The 17,082-nt window shown below is 23.9% G+C and overlaps 1 protein-coding gene across 1 annotated transcript in view; it reads left to right on the top strand.

The window, feature by feature from the left end:
* Positions 1-8,089: 8,089 nt before the first annotated feature.
* The window catches only part of LOC134828478 (homeotic protein spalt-major-like), a 57,554-nt gene continuing 48,561 nt past the window's right edge, over positions 8,090-17,082 (top strand). The window contains exon 1 of the mRNA XM_063841458.1: positions 8,090-8,426. Coding sequence (XP_063697528.1) covers positions 8,090-8,426 — 337 coding nt within the window. The remainder of the gene's footprint in view (positions 8,427-17,082) is intronic.

Here is a 17,082-nt window from a genome sequence, read left to right as displayed (position 1 = left end):
TAAATTTTTAGTGTCGACCAAAGAAGTATTAGCTTCCAAATGGTCAAGGATCATGGCACGGAACGCGATAAAAGTTTTCCATGACATTCATTAACATATTAAAAACTCTAATATGAAAGGGTTAAACACTGATCAGACTGCTGGTTTGAAGACAATTAAGCAGCTTAAAGGAAAAGGACAGATAAATTTGGTTTTATATGATTTACTTCAAGCAAACAGAATCAATGATTTTTTTTTTCAAAAACTGAAAAAGAAAAGAAAGAGTTTAGCTATATGAAAGCTATTGAATTTAAGAAAAGCTTCCTGATAATAAGAGCCAAACTTAAAGCCTTAAACCGAATGTAATTTATATTATTTGGTTTTACTTTTTAAAAATATCAACTTCCCTTACGATACAATAATGTTTTATTCCTCCGACTTAATTTACACGAGATGGCTATACTTAAGTTACATACATAATTTTATAAACTTTTAAAGGGACTCTACAAAGGCACAGATTTTAACAATAAAGGATATCACAAATCAAGTTAACTTGTCGATCAATAGCTCAAAAAACTTAATATTTTATAAAATGCGCTTAAATAAAACTTTTATATTTTGACGTTGACTTTCAGTTGATCATAACTCAAAGCTAACCTTTTTATAAACGGTCCAATTTTCAAATGGTGATTGACTAATTTTATTGTTTGTCTTTGTTTCTATTGTTTTGCCTACGCTAATATTCAAAAATAAAAATTATACAAAATATCATTTTTGATCAATTCACGTTCTTATAAGTCTCTCAATGCACAAGTATGAGAAGATAATTTATTTGGCGTCTTGCGGCGTATCGTTTCTATAAGATGACAACTAGGCTGAAAGAAACGCGTGCGGTCACTTAACAAAAATGAATCTGGAGTCCTGCTGATGTTATTAGTCGTAAATAATAACAATTATCGTTAGAGTAGAACATGACGCGAGCAAACGAACCGGAATTTATCAAGCAGATTCGATATCACAAAGTGAGTCATTCACTTTTATTCATCCATAAATAAATTATAATAATAATCGATACATGCAAGAGGAGGAAGCGAACGACGAACGAAGCGAAGGAAAATCAATCATCCCATGAACCGCATCGCACAATCTCGCTCCCTCGCTACCTTTTATTTTACTTTTTTTTTCCTCTGATACCGTAAAAGTGTACTTTGGTTCTCCATACACTTAATATTCATTCATAACACCTCATTTATTATTTAAAAAGTCAAAATACGCCACAAATCAACTAAAATATGTGTGTGTGTGTTCCCTCGGTTATGTTTGATTTTTCATGCATTTATTCCACAATTTTATTCAATTTTTATTTACGTACTTTTTTATTTGTTCATGTCGTTCATGTGTTTACCCGAAAATGTAAAATATAAAAATCTGTTACAAAATTCCGGTTCGTTCGTCGCAAAAGAAGATAAATTGATGTAAATTGAAAAAATTGGCCACTTTACGCATTTTCATTCATATATCATCTCGTACCTCGTATGGTCTCTCGAAATAAATGCATGAATAAGTACTTTTTATGATGGGACGATGAAGTGAGGGTGCAAAAAAAAAGTATCAAAATATTTCCATAAATTTTGTAACAAATGGACCTTTTTTAAGTGGCAAAAATATCTTCTTTCCACGTACTTTACTTTTCACGTACTCTCGTGTGTTTAAGTCGTCGTTTCAACATACCTCCCTGGGAAATTATATTTCGCACATAACCTACTTGAACCTGCGCTCGATGAAATTTAGCAAGAAATAAAAAAAATAAATAAAATATTTGCATGTCTATAATTACCCCCCTAAACTCGCAAGTTTAAGCATCACAACAAAACAGGTAAAAACAATGCAAATCATGTATTTATAAAAATAAAAAAAAAATAAGAGAGGCAAGTCAGAAAAAAAATAAATAATCACGATGGACGAGAATGGATGGATGATTATTATTACAATTTGATTGCATTTATCACAGAAACACAACACACACGAGATAGACATTGATACAAAAATCATACGATTTCATTCAATATATCTCGCATTTAATTCTCTCACTCTATTGTTGTTGTTGCTGTGTTATTTTTTTTACGTGTGTTGTGTATATTTTTTTCATTTTAAAAAATAATAATAATATTACAAGATACTGTTGGATTGCAATCAATCAAGTATGGTGGTATTTATTGTTAATTGTGTATCGTTTTGTCTGTTTTTCAATTTTTTTTTGCATTTTGTGAATTAGAGTGATTCGCAAATGGATTTAATTCATTCAAAAAGTAAATTTTTATTCAAAAAAAAAAAAAAAAAAAATTAATTAGAATAAAATTTCAAAAATTATTTAATTTAAACTAATTCAATAAAATTATTTTGATTAATTATTTATTTTATAAATTTTTTTTAATTTAATTATTCTATTTAATTATTTTTACTAATTTTATTTATGAAATAAAAATAATTTAAAAAATCTAAAAAAAATTTCAAATTATTTTGAAAAAAAAATTTTATTTGATGAAATAAAAATAATTTAAAAATAAAAAAAAATATTCAAATGCTTTATTAAAATATTTGGACAAAAATAATAATATTACTTAAAATTAATTTTAAAAAAATAATAAATTATTAGAATTAATTTTCAAAAATAATTTTTCATTATTTAATTTTAACTAATTCTAATTCATTAATTTATTAAGTTAATTTTTTTATTTTCAAAATTGTTTTTAATTATTTTATTTTAAATGATTTTATTTGATTATTTTAATTAATTTTTGATTTATTTTTATTTATGAAATAAAAAAATTTAAAAAATCTAAAAATAATCTCAAATTATTTTGAATACAAATTTTTTTTCAAAAATCCAATGATTTTTTTTTGTCTTAAATTTTAATTTTTTTTTGCAATATAATAATTTGTTTTTAAATAAATTAAATAAAAACATTTATTTATGTTTTATTAAAATATTTGAAAAAAAACCTTTTTAATTGGAAAACTTCATACTTAATTTAAAAAAAAAATAAATTAAATAAATAATAATTTATTTTTTAAAAATTTAAAAATTAAATTTTATTTAATTATTTATTTTTATTTTTTTGAAAATTTTATATTTTTTTTTATATAGATTTTTTATGGAAATTTTCATAAAAATATGAATTTTCAACCATCACATGAGCAATGACAACTTTACAACAATAAAAAAATAAAATATAAATAATAAAATACAGGTTTTCATTGACTCTCTTGACTGCAAAAATTTTGTTTCATTCACGAATATTTCAATCTCTCATGCACCAAAACACACACAAACACATATTAGCCAAACGAGCAGGCAAACGAATCCGACATGTAAATTAATAATTGCCTTCTTTTTGCAATGGCAGCATTATGGTCAATAGTTCAAAATCATTCAAAGCAGACATTAAAATTATAATTTCAATTTTATTATGTTGTTTTGTTATTTTTAATTTCATCTCCTCACGTTGTTTCCCATCGATTTCGATTCATAAGCATGTTTCTCCAATTTTCTCGAATTTTTCTGTCATTCTTGCATATTTTACGTTTGCGTGAATAACAGAAAAAAAAATAACTCGCAACAGAAGTCGAAAATAATAATAACAGGTTTCATGTTTTTTTGCGAAACATCCTGGGAAACGTAAAAATTTTATTTTTTGGCGACACATAAATAATTTCCGTATCTCCGTTCCGTGATCGTCCTCGGGACATCCTTGCAGGAACAAATCATTGATTGCGTGGCGCCTGAGGAAAAAAAAAATATTAATATCTATAAAAATATAATAAAATGTACCTGTCCATTGTCCCATCTGAGTCATCGCTTCATAAACACTCAAAAATGTGTCGCAACTCTAAAAAATATTTTTTTTTTATTTATCTTTTTTATAACAGAAGCGAAGTATTTAATTTTCATTAAGAGAGTGCGAGACAGGATTCTCATAAATTATGAGAACAAAAAAGATACCTGACCCAGAATTCATTCATGATTTTTTTTCTCGTCTTCTTCTTCGCTTCTTATACTCGTTCGTATACGGCAGAGGACATGCCTTATCATAATATTTGTTTTTATCGATTATTGAATTTTTCTGTCAGGACTTAAAATTTGTCCTGTTATAAATTAATAAAATTTATGGCTTTTGTCCCAAATATGTTTCATATTTTTTTATTGTTTTGGTTTAATATCTAAAAATGTTATGCAGACAGGCGTTTGAAGCAGAACCTGTTCTTTGTTAAAAAAAATGTTACGTTAATGGGATGTCAAGTGATTCAATTTATTGTATTAATCAAGGAAGTTGTGTCGAAAGGATTTTCGTTTATGAATGAAAAATGATTGTTTAGATATTTATTTTAACAATGGAATTATTTTATTTTAATCATTTTAAGGGTTTCTGGCGTTCTTATTATCGAAAAAATAAAATTTAAAATTTCGTTTATTTGAAAAAAAAATAATTAATTAATGTTTTAATTTAGTTTTAGAAAAATTATTTAAATTTTAATTAAAAATTTAATATTTTTTATCTTATTAAATTATACAAAAAAAAAAAATCTTTAATTAAAATTTGTAAATTCAAAAAAAAAAAAAATAAAAAAAAAATATAAAAAATTTAAAAAAAAAAATAATTTGAAATATTTTTAATCAAAATATTCAAGCTAAAATTCAAACAATATTTTTTTTTTAAATTATTAAGTTTTTTAAATGTTTTTTAAAACATTTTTTTCAACTTCTGAGTTTCTAATTACTTAAATTTAAAAAAAACTTAAAAATAAATAAAAAAAAATATTTTAATATACAAAAATAATATTATGTATAAATTAGTACTTAATTTATAATAAATATTTAGAATGAATATAAAAATAATTTTTTTTAGAATTATTTAATTTTTTTATTCAAATTAAAAAAAAATAAAATTTAGAATTTTTTATGATTTTCACTGATTTTAAGGAAAAAATGAGAATTTAAAAATTTTTATTTTATTTAAATTTTTATTTAATTTTTTTTTTTTTTATAAAAAAAAATATAATAAAAAAATTTAAATTTATTATTTAATAAAAAAATTAAAAACTAAATTAAACTTAATAATATATATTATAATACTTTATTAAATAAATAAATTTTAACAAAAATTAGGATTTTATTTTTATTTTTTAAAAATTTAATTTTATTAAAATAATATATTTGAACAATTATACAAAAATTTCAAACTTTTTTTTACTTAATTTTCAATCGAAACATCACAAAATTTTTTAAAAAAATTTTTCATGGCAAAAATTGTTAAAACTTTATAAAAAAAATAAAAAGCGCAATAAAGCCCAAAAATTAATCAAAAAAAGACAATTCATCGCCCTGCAAAAACTAATCATTCAACTCCCATTTTCCCCATCAAAATTTTCCTCGGAAAAAACTCGTTTTCATCAAAATTCACTTGTTACTACGAGTCACCCTCAGGACTCATATACGACAACGACGACGTTGTACAAACATTTTCGCCAGTGAATTAATCGATTTTTACATGTTCTCAGTCACTTTATATGTGATATGTAGTATTTTGTATTTCATATCATATTACAATTATTGACCAAAGAAGTGTATCGAAGAAGGCAAACAATTGACTCGATTTTCTGTAACTTCGTATGAATTATGTACAAATTTCGCTCTCTTTCTCTCTCGGAGTTTATGGGGAAAATTGACTCCGCCCACGTCGCTCTCTTTCGATTTTTCCCCTTTTGAGGCGCTATGTGTGGCGATATGCGAGGAATCAAGGGGAAGACGAACGTATGTAAAGGCCTTGCAGAAATTCTGCATGAGCATGCAATTTATGTAACAATTCGTACGGCGGAGTTTGTTACAAAATTTCCGAAGAGCATAAAGAAATTGCGCCTGGGAGAAGAAAAACACGAATGTGTGTGTGTGTGTCGTTATGTACCAACGGGGTCTTATGTACATCTCTAGAACTCTTGTTTGATACTAAAATATTTTGTTTTACTGCTAAGCGCTTTAGTATTGTACGGTTTCGTAGCAAAATTCACGATAATATTTGCGCTGTATTTTTGCTCGTCTGACGGAAAAAAAATTATTTTTTCTCTGGTAATTTTTTCGCTATTTTTGCGTTTGAAGCGGATCAAAAAATGTCCTAAAAATCGGAAAAAATTGTAGAAAAAAAATCGAGAAAAATTGTCGCGAGTCGTGCCTCGCTCATCAGACACTAAATCACGGTGTGTGTGATGTTTTGACAAAAGGTGCCCCGAAAATAAATAAATCGCATCAAAAAATAATATACGAAAAATTTTGTGCTGTGTGTGTAAATAAATAAATAAATATCAAATATGTGTATATGACACACATGTCTCTCCGGCACACACATACGCTACTTGCCATACGCCATACACGCGTTACAGCACGACGACATTTATGACAGCAGCATTGATATGTGTGAGGAGGATGAAAGAGACATCAAAAATTAAATATATGTAAAATGTGTACACACGCGAGGATCTATGCGACTCACACATACACACACATGCATTTGTTGCTCAAAAAAATAAAAATAAATAAAAATTAAAAAAAAAATAATTTGAGACGACACACAGCGACCGACGGCAATCGCTTATGATTTTTTATATTAATTTTTTTTTTTTTTTTTTTTTTTTGATAAATTTATTAAGCCTCTCGCGTGTATTTGCCGAGTTTTGTGCACAACACCCAGAAAATTATGAGAAAATGGGAGGAGTCGACATTTCATAAATGTAAATCCATGTAAATATTATATTGGAAGAAAAATATGACGAATTATGATGCTTGGCGAGGGAACGTATATACGCGAGATTAGTGCGCGATATGGAGATGCGTTTGGGATGCGCGTGTTAGAGGCGTTGAATATTATATTAAAATATGGAATATTAAAATTTTTTCTTCATCTTGTGTGTCGGAATTGAATTCATGCGCGGTTTTAATAATTTTTTTTTTAAAGAAATTAAATTAAATTTAAACCAAATTTAAAAAATTTAATTTTTTAAAGAATTTATTCGGAGTTTATATAAATTTTTATAAATAAAAAAAATAATTAAATTTTACATCAAGTTATTTTAAGAAAAAAAAATAAATCGTGAAATAATTAAATAAATAATGAATTTTATATTTTTTGCGATTTTTTTCTTATTTATTAATTTATTATTTTATTTTTATTTTAATTAATTTTTAATTTCTTATTTATTTTAATTTTATTTTTTTATGAATTAAAAATAAATAATTTGATTAAATTTTGAAGATAAATAAAAATTATATTTTTAATTTTTTTGTGATGAAAAAGTTTTTTTTTAATTTTACTTGATTTTAATTCTTTGTAATATTTAAAAAAAATATTCGAAAAATTATTAATTAATTATTAATTCAAAAAAATTATTTTTAATTTTTTATTTTAATTAATTTCGAAAATTTTAATTTATTTTTTTAAATTATTAATTAATTTTTAATTTAATTTTTTTTATTTTAAAAGTTAAAAATGCATTAATTTGTTCCAAAAATTAATATTTTTGAATTAAAAATCTGAAGTTTATGAGAAATTAAAATTTTAAAAATCCAAAAATAAATATTAAATTAAATTTTCGAATTAATAAAATAATTTTGTACAAGCATTGTTCGTAAAAAAAATTATAAAAATTGATAAAATTAAAAATTATTGAATAAAAATTAAATAAAATAATATTAAATAATAAATAATATAAATAATTAATAAATAATTTACTTCAGGTTATTTAACAAAATATAAAAAAAATATGAAAAATATTCAAGAAAACAAAAATTTTTTTAAATATTTTTCCCTAATGTGTGTCGATGTAATTTTTCAGTCAAATCACAAGCCGTAAAACTCACAAAATCCAAAAAAATAAATAAAAATGAGGAAAAACTGCACAAAAAATTGAACATTGGTCAAAGAAGTCACCAAATAAAAACTAAAAGTGATTACCCCGAAAAAACAAAACCCAAGAAACGACAACAACACACGAAAAGAAAAAATCTATTTAACATAAGTAAGCAAAGAAAATAGCAAAGCCCTGTGTGTGTGCGTTTAAAATGTCTAGACGAAAACAATATCGACCTGTACGAGTACAGGAAGAAGATGACAAAATAAATGACAATATTAAAAGTAGCGATGGTGGTACGACGACGACGAATGAGCCACTAACGACAGAAGAAGATGAAAAGGGTGCCTCGGCGAGTAACGTAGTAAAATCAATAAACGCAGAAACCGCAAAAGTAAAAACAAAAACAATTGAAAGGAATGTACTTCTTCCAACGAATACTGCAGCAGCGGCCACAAAAACACTCAAAAAGTTAATCGAAAATAAATTTGTGAATGAAAATAATTTGCTGCTGGCACAAGTTGCTGCAACGAGTGACGAAATAAATGGTAAGTAAGATTTTTTTTTTATTTTTTTGTGAGAACCCTTTCTCTAGAATTTCCTCTTCGTCTTACGACAATTACCGTAAAGAAAGTAATGCTAAGAGAAAAAAAAACATTGAAATTCATATGAAACTGAAAAAAATTTTAAAATTAAGAGAAGGCTAATTTTGAAGTTTAAAGAACACAATTTCTCTCAAATTTTTTTATAAATAATTTTTGTTGTATTTTTATATTTTTTAACAAAAAAATAAAACAAATAAATATTTTTTTTAATTTAAAAATTTATAAAAATACAAAATAAGTAAAATTTTCAGTTCAAATTAAAAAAATTAAATTAATTAAAATTTAAAAAAATTAAATTAATAAAAATAAAATTAAATAAATTATAATTTTAAAAAATTAATTAAAAATTAAATTGATTAAAACTAATTCAATTAAAAAAGTTGATATTTTTTTTTAATTTAGGTATTTAAAATTTTTTTTAAATCATAAAAATAAAAATTTTAAATTAAAAATATTAAAATTAAATTAATTAAAATTAAAATTTAATTAAGTTGAAATTAATTTTATAAAATTAATTTATTTAAAAATTATTTAATAATTTTATAAATCATAAAAAATATGAATTTTAAATTAAAAATGTTAAGAATTTTGACTTTTTATAGTCAAGAGAACAGATTTTCTCTTAGAATTATCTACTTTACGGTAATAATTATTGCTTCAAATTACTAAAGTACGTTACTGCTTCGAGGCGCGCGATAAGAGAGAAAAGTATGAGACAGGTAAAAAAATGTACGATCATATCTGCTTCATCTCTATTTTTTTTCTTGTAACACGTTCGTTCGTTATTAACATTTTTTCCTAAACAGCGCGAAGACGATGTGATGGCGCACACATAGAAAAAAGACATTAATAGAGTTTTTATTGTTGCGATGAAAAAAGATGATAATTATTATTCAGATTCTTTTTTTTTTCTTGATGATGATGTGGTTAGCGGCCTCTTCATTCATTCATAAATGTATTTTTTTAAGTATCAAGGACGTTCCGTGAGAAGGTTCAGTAGCAATTTAAATCACAGCAAGATATTTTTTTATTATATTTTTTTTAATCGTTCAACGTTCAATGTTCGATGTTCACAAAAAAAAACTAAAATTAAAAATTCAAATAGAATCACCTCAATGAGCTCCCTAATTGACACTCACACGCACGTCATTCACCACGAACACAGAAAAAAAATCAAATTATTTTGTGAACGACTAACACGTCCTCATAATCAATTATCCATTGACAGTGTCATTTTTGTCATCCACACAGTTAGTGGCAAAATGTTAGAATTAAAAATTAAAATTTAAAATAGAATTTCAATCAAAAAAATAAACGACGACATATTTTTCATAAATTCACACGCATTTATTGTTCCATGTCACCGCAACACTCCGCATGTAGATTTTTTTTATTCACATACAAATCACGTATTGATAGTAAATTAGTGACAACACTGAATTTGTCAAAATATCTGAAACAAAAAAAAATGTTTGAAAAAAATAACAATAAATAAATTTAAATTAAATGAAGGAATAAATAAAAAGTTCAATTCGGTGTTGAACATTTTTTTTTGTTTCGATGGTTAGTTTTTTTTTTATAAAATATTCTTACATTTTTTTTTTTTTTTGATTAATTTTTGTGAATATTTTAAAGATTAAGAACTTTGTACTAAACAATTATTTTTTTTAACAAAATTTAAAAAAAAATCTGAAGGTCTTTTTAATAAACTTTTAATATTAATTCAATTTGAGGTTCTTATAAAAATAAAGAACTGAAAATTTAATATTTAATTATAAAAATCATAAAAATTTAATTATTATTTTTTTAAATAAATTTAATTTTAATTCCAATGAGAAATTTAATTTATTTTTATTTTTTTTTTTTTCAAATAATTTTTTTTATAAATTTTACTTCTATTTTTATTAAGATTTAATTTTTATCTTCCTTAATTTTCCAATTTTTTTATATGTAATTCTTGGTAAGAAGCCTTTCTTGTTTATTTAATTAAAAAAAATTAACGAGCAAAATATTTTTTTTTTATTTAATTTAATCCTTATTTTAATAAAATTAACATTAGGTTTTTAATTTTTTCTTTAAAAAAATTATAAATAAATTTTAAGAATTATTTTTTTTTAATTTTGAGAACTCAAGATTCAATTTTTAAATAATTAAAGAATTTTACAAATTTATAATAAAAAAATTAAAAATTGAAATTTATTTAATAATAATCAATAATAAATTACAAAAAATCCTTTCTATAAGAAATTTAATTTTAAGAAAAATAAAAAAAATAATTCAATGATTTTTTTTTCTTTTTTAAACAAAAAAAATTGCTATCAATTTCTTTTTTCCATTAAAAATTTAAATAAAAATAAATTCAATAAAATATCCTTAAAAATCAAAAAAATATTCCAATCAAAATGTCGCCTTATTGTACCAAATCAACGAAAAAAAATCGAAAAACAAAATCCAACAATCCAATCATCATAGATCCACTCACGGAAAAATTCAAAACACCGTTTAGCACATAATTTGTATCGTTTTGTTTTTATAAGACAATCCATTCGGCGCGCTGCAGCTCCGTAACAAGCAACCACTTTGCAACAGCAACAACAAAAAATATAATATATAATTCAAGAATTGCATGCAAGATTGTAATTGAAGATTAAACCATTCTATGTGTTACCTTTGTGCATGCGTCGTTTGGCAAACGTTTTGCTTAGACAATTGCTGCTTCGAACGAAATAATATTCTGCTTTTTATTATTACACATTATTATTAAAGAGAAATATCAACGCGTACTATCTCCGTATTCGATTGCAATAGAAGAAAAAAATTAGATTCACGGTTTTATGAACATCATCATCGACGACGACTGGCGCTCTGAAGCACAACGCGGATAAGGTCTGGAATTGAATTGAATGAAATTTTTGTTATTATTATGAAAAATTTTTCAAAAATGACTTAATATCTTATTTTACGCTTTTTATTTTATACAAACAAATAATAAAAATGCATCGCACCTGTTTTTTTTAGCTTTTTTGGTCAAACCATGAACTCTTCACACTTACTTCCCTCTGCAGTTAAATGCATTTATCGCCCTCTAAACAAATTAAACGGTTAAATTTTTCTGAAATTATTCATTATATAATTAGTACAAACTCATTCATATCAGAAATTTATCGAAATTTTATGCATCTAGCTCTAAGCCAGTTCAGTGTTAAAGAGTGCGCACAACATGAATTCACGGCCCGCGGCAATAAGGTGTTCAACAACGCATCTGTTTTGGGCCTTTTGTTAATCATTTCATTCCTCATTTGATATGCGATCACAGCACAAACGCACTTCACAGTCGGACAAATTGATTATATTTTAATTTTTTGTTGATAATAATAATTCATTTACACTTTTGATTATAAGGCTAATTTATATTTTTTTATTTTTGTGTTATTTCACGCCTTTAAGGTTATCTCATAAATTTTTGTCTGTTTTTTATTTGGAATAAACGTTGGGCCATCTGCTTTCTTTAGTTTTTGTGATAAATGGAAACAAGTGTATGAACTTTAAAGGGTTCATATGCAAATAAGTAGAGAATTATTAATTGACCTGAACTTAAGGTAAAGTCCTTTTATTCAAAATTAAGTCAAACCAGATAACTTAATTTAAAATATTTTTTTGAAAATTAAAAAAAATCTTAAATTTATTTGAAAAACAATAATATTGAATTTTTTGACTTTAAGTCTTAAACTTAAGCTTAAGTCAAAAATTTCTCTTGACTTAAGCTTAAGTTAAAATCATTTAAGTCAAAATTAATAATTTAGTTTACAAAATTTTTCAAAAAAATATTTTTTTTTTCAAAATTTAGTTGAAAATCAAAAAACTTAATGGATTTGTTTTTACTTTAAGTCCCAAACTTAAGGCTTAAGTTAAAAATCTATCTTGACTTAAGCTTTAAGTTTTCCACTAAATCTTATAAAAAAATATAATTTTTTGAAAAATTTTGTAAATAGAGCTATTTGTGTTGACTTAAACGACTTTTACTTAAACTTAAGTCAAGAAAAAATGTAGACTTAAAATTTAATATCTTAAACTTAAGCTTAAGTCAACAAATTTTATTGACTTTTGATCCAAACTAAAATTTGAACCTTATGAACTTCTTAAGTTTAAGCGCTTAAGTTAAAGTTAAAGACTTTTTTAACCCTGTGCAAAATATTTTATTTTGTAAAATTCAAATAATTTTGAAAATCACATTGGGAAATAGTATTAAAAATTGACAAATTTCTATTTCCCAATGCAAATTTCAAGTTCAATGAAATTATTTGAATTTTAACAAAACATGAATTATAAAAGGATCTATCGAGACGTCGCATATTTTCAAAGAAAATTTCTCTTTGATAATTTTTCTATACTAATAAACTCGTCCAACCAACCAGCAACAATAACAAAAAATTGCACACAATGAAGATATCAAATGACAAAAGACACCAGCGTAATATAAATGTTCGCAAAAGTGAATGAATGCAATTAGTGTCTTCAAGTTTTCCTCATTCATATATTGCAAAAGTTAATATAATAATTAAGATTGTCCAATTGAAGAGTCTCTTTATAACGAGTCCGTGGGTATATTTTCATCTCGCATCTCTCTTTCTCTCTATTCACCGAGATTATTATATTATAATAAACTACACAAATAAATAAACTATGTTGTACGAAGTTTGTACAAATTAATTAAATATCACAAATATAGAATTCCAACATAATCGAATCGAATCCGTTTTTCAATTCAATTTCTGTGTATGGAGGTACCAACCAGCAGCAGGCAGGCAGCTAAAGTAGCTTAATGGACAATGCAACAAGATAGTATTCGATTTGGATTATCATTATATTATTATATTGTTGTTGTTTGTTAATATTAATATTGAAGCAAGAACAAGTTCAATGTTTTCCCATGAAACAAGTCAAGTAGTCCACTGCCAAACAAACTTTTATCATTAATTCAAAATAAATTTATATAGAAATGTGTGTATAAAAGAAGCAGAATATAATAAATACATGAGTTGTCTACAAGCATATATGAACGAAACATGCAAAAAAAATGAACAGAAATTGAACAAATGATGTCTGTATATGTTTTTTTTTATTATATTATATTATTTCAGAAAAAATAACAATTATAATATTATAAGTAAACAGAGACAGGTTACTCAGAAGAACGTTTTACAGTGAAGAACATGAAATCCGGAACACGAATGAAGAGGAAGATATGGAGAAATAAGTTCAAATAGTATAAAATTAATGTTTTGCAGTTACTTCAATTGGTTCAAAAGGACTCTAAAATATTGTTTAAATGTCTTAACTATAAGATATAAGCTTTCATCAAAAAAGGACTTAAGCTCTTGAAAAAACATCAAAATCAAAATTTTGAAAAATTGCTTGTTTTGACACTTATCTACTATCGAGCATTCATTTTAAGTTCATAAATTAAAAATATTATGAAGCAGCACATGAACTCTAAGAATTTTCACAAAAGAGAAAAAACTTAATTAAAAAAAGGAACTTCCACAGAATCTTGAAAAAGAAAATAAGAGAGGAAGGATTATTACATTACAAGGAAGTAGCCAAACACAAAATTCGAAACAGGAAAACGTAAAAAAACATTGGGTGAAAGCATTGTTTGAAGGTAGACTTGAAGGTAAAGATGGCATCTCTTGTCTTCTTTTATTCAATATAACAAGTACAATTACCTAATAATTAAATATGTCAACTGTATATAGAAATTTTATGATGAGAATCATTGCCTTAACAAAGTAGAAGCATATTATGAAAAAAACTAAAATCAAAAAAAAGGACTGATGAAAAAAAATTAAATTTTCTCTTGTTTCAATATAATTTTTAAACCAAAATTTAAATAATTGCTGACAAACGACTTTTGATCTGAGGCAAAATTTCAGTTAAATATTGCATTAACAAGTTTTTTATAAAAAATCTGAGAATTTGTCACCTTTCATTTCATAAAATCATAAAAAATTCATATTAAACTAAAAAAATTTAAGTTTCAGAAAAAATCCTATTAAAAATTAAATTTTCTTTCGTGTCCCAATATTTTTGTTCGTCACTGTACTCCAGTTATATGCAAATTTCCTTTGCAATTCCATCATTTTATTCTTTATTTTTTTTTATTTTTAATAATAATAAAAATAGTAATAATGCAAAATTTATGTTCCACAAACTCACACATACACACACATGAAGCACTAAAAACTGCAACATAATATTTATGTTTATATATGACAATGTAATTTACATATCTCCATTCTGTCGTTGCTGCTGCTGCTGCCATTTCATTCACGTTCACGTTTAAAATTTATGCTAAAAACTGAACCTTTTTCCTTATCATCATCATTTATGCGATGGGGGGATGGGCGAACAGAACAACATAAAACAAAAAAAAAACAAGAGCATATTCACATACATTTATAACAAAACAGCAACAACAAACAAGAAATATGAGCAGAAAAGAATTAAAGTTATATACACACACATTTTATGTATGAGATCAAGTTATTATCAAGATTTATTGATCTCTTGTTTTAAATATTAACATGTTATACTTTTGCTTTGCGAATCGTTTGTATATTGCGGATAAATGTTACAATTTTCTTCCATTCTGTTTCTTTTTTATTTTTTTCGTTATTATTATTTTATTATTATTGTGTTATTATTTTATATGTTAGTTTGTGTATTTTTTTGTTTGTGTCCAAGAAAAGCATCAAACATGGTTGAAAAAATTTGCGTATTATCATCATTAGTATTATTTTATTAATACCATTTTATTTTGTGAAAAAAAGAAAGAACTCCGAATCAACGGTTGTTGCATTTCCGCAACATTAATAATTCCACAAAAAAAAAATCGTAAAATATTTAAATGATCATAAAATAAACTTTTAATAAAACAAATTCTCATGATTCGGACAAACAAAAGAAGATTCGCGATGAATGGAACATAATTTTCAGCTAATAACTGGTTTCTTTGCTGCTCTCCCTTAACTTGACATTGCTTGGATCAGCAAAAAAAAAAATTATGTGAATTCATGTTTTTTCGCATAAATAAAATTCAAACTTTTTCACGTCGTTTTCTCATTTTTCTTTCCTTCTTTTCTCGAAAAAGTCATAAAATATTTCCAATTTCTAAGCTAATATTTTATCATGAATAATAAACGCATAAATTTTCCTTTTATTCCGAAATAAAAGTCGAGTCGAACGACGTGAAAATATCATTTTTCAATATTTTTCCCATATCGAATGTGTCACTTTGTGTCTGAAACGAAGAAAAAGGAGTCATATGATTAAATCCAGCTCGTAAATAATTTTGGATTGAATTTGAATAATGTTCGTCATATAATTCGAACATTCAAATTCACTTTCAAGAAACAAGAAAAAAAATTACATTCTAGATAAAATATTATAAATTATTATTGAAAACAAACAAAACGCATGTTATCGTCATGTATGATCTCGCATTGATTCTAATAAATCTGTAAACGGTGTAATTATTTATAAATATTATTTGATTCGAATCTATTACACCCGTCGTCGTTGTTCTCGTAGATTGTGGGTAGCTTATTAACTGTAGAGATATGAATTTATAATGAAAGAAATAATAAAAAAAAAAGTATAAAATAAATATTATTAAACTGGTTTTTTTCTTTGCCATATCTTAACTTGACTCTGTTAACTTATCATAAGAATTGCGTAGACGTTTGTATTAAATAGCGTTTTGTATTCGATTTAAAATGTTTAATCATTTTACACGCAAGTGCAATTTTCAATCAGATAAAATGTCGTCAACAAGTATTTTTTTTGTGTGTGGATTGTAATTGTGAGTAAGTGATGGTAGACAGGGATAATTATTTTTAATTTTATTTTGGATTTATTTTTAAATGTTAGAATATTTTTTTTATTAATTTTTTTAACTTAATAAAAAAAAATAATATTAATTTAAATTTAATTTAATTAAATTCAATTTTTAATTAAATTAAATTTAAATTTAAAATTATTAAAATTTAATTTAAAATTATTAAAATTAACTCAAATTTTAATTAATAATTGAAATTTTATTTTTAACAATTTTTAATTAAAATTATTTATTTTTAAAATTTAATTTTTTTATCTTTAACTTTTAAAATTTGAATTTAATGCTTTTGAAAAATATTTAACAATAATTAAAATTTTAATAATCGCTTTAAATTTTTTATTTTAATATTATTTTTTTAATTTTAAATTTTAATAAATTTAATTTTTTTTAAATTTTTTCAATTAAAACTCTTTAAACTTCAACTTGAATTTTTGTTATAAATTAAAAAAAAATAAAATTTAATATTATTAATTTTTTTTAATTAAAAATATGAAAATATTAAAAAAAATTTTAATAAATAAAATTATTCATCAAAATAAATAAATTTATTTATTTTTCGTTCAATCAATCAAAAAATAACTCAAAAATTTATTCAATGTCCTTCAGAGTTCAAGAATCTCCCATAAATTTATAAATCATCACTTTTCAATAAAAATATAGAATTTTGCATAAACCATCCTTGTCTAACGTAACTTTTCAAAT

Source organism: Culicoides brevitarsis, chromosome 2 (assembly GCF_036172545.1).
Source record: "Culicoides brevitarsis isolate CSIRO-B50_1 chromosome 2, AGI_CSIRO_Cbre_v1, whole genome shotgun sequence".
Lineage (NCBI taxonomy): Eukaryota > Metazoa > Arthropoda > Insecta > Diptera > Ceratopogonidae > Culicoides > Culicoides brevitarsis.
Note: the sequence above shows the minus strand (reverse complement) of the source record. Positions and strands in the feature narration are given on the sequence as shown.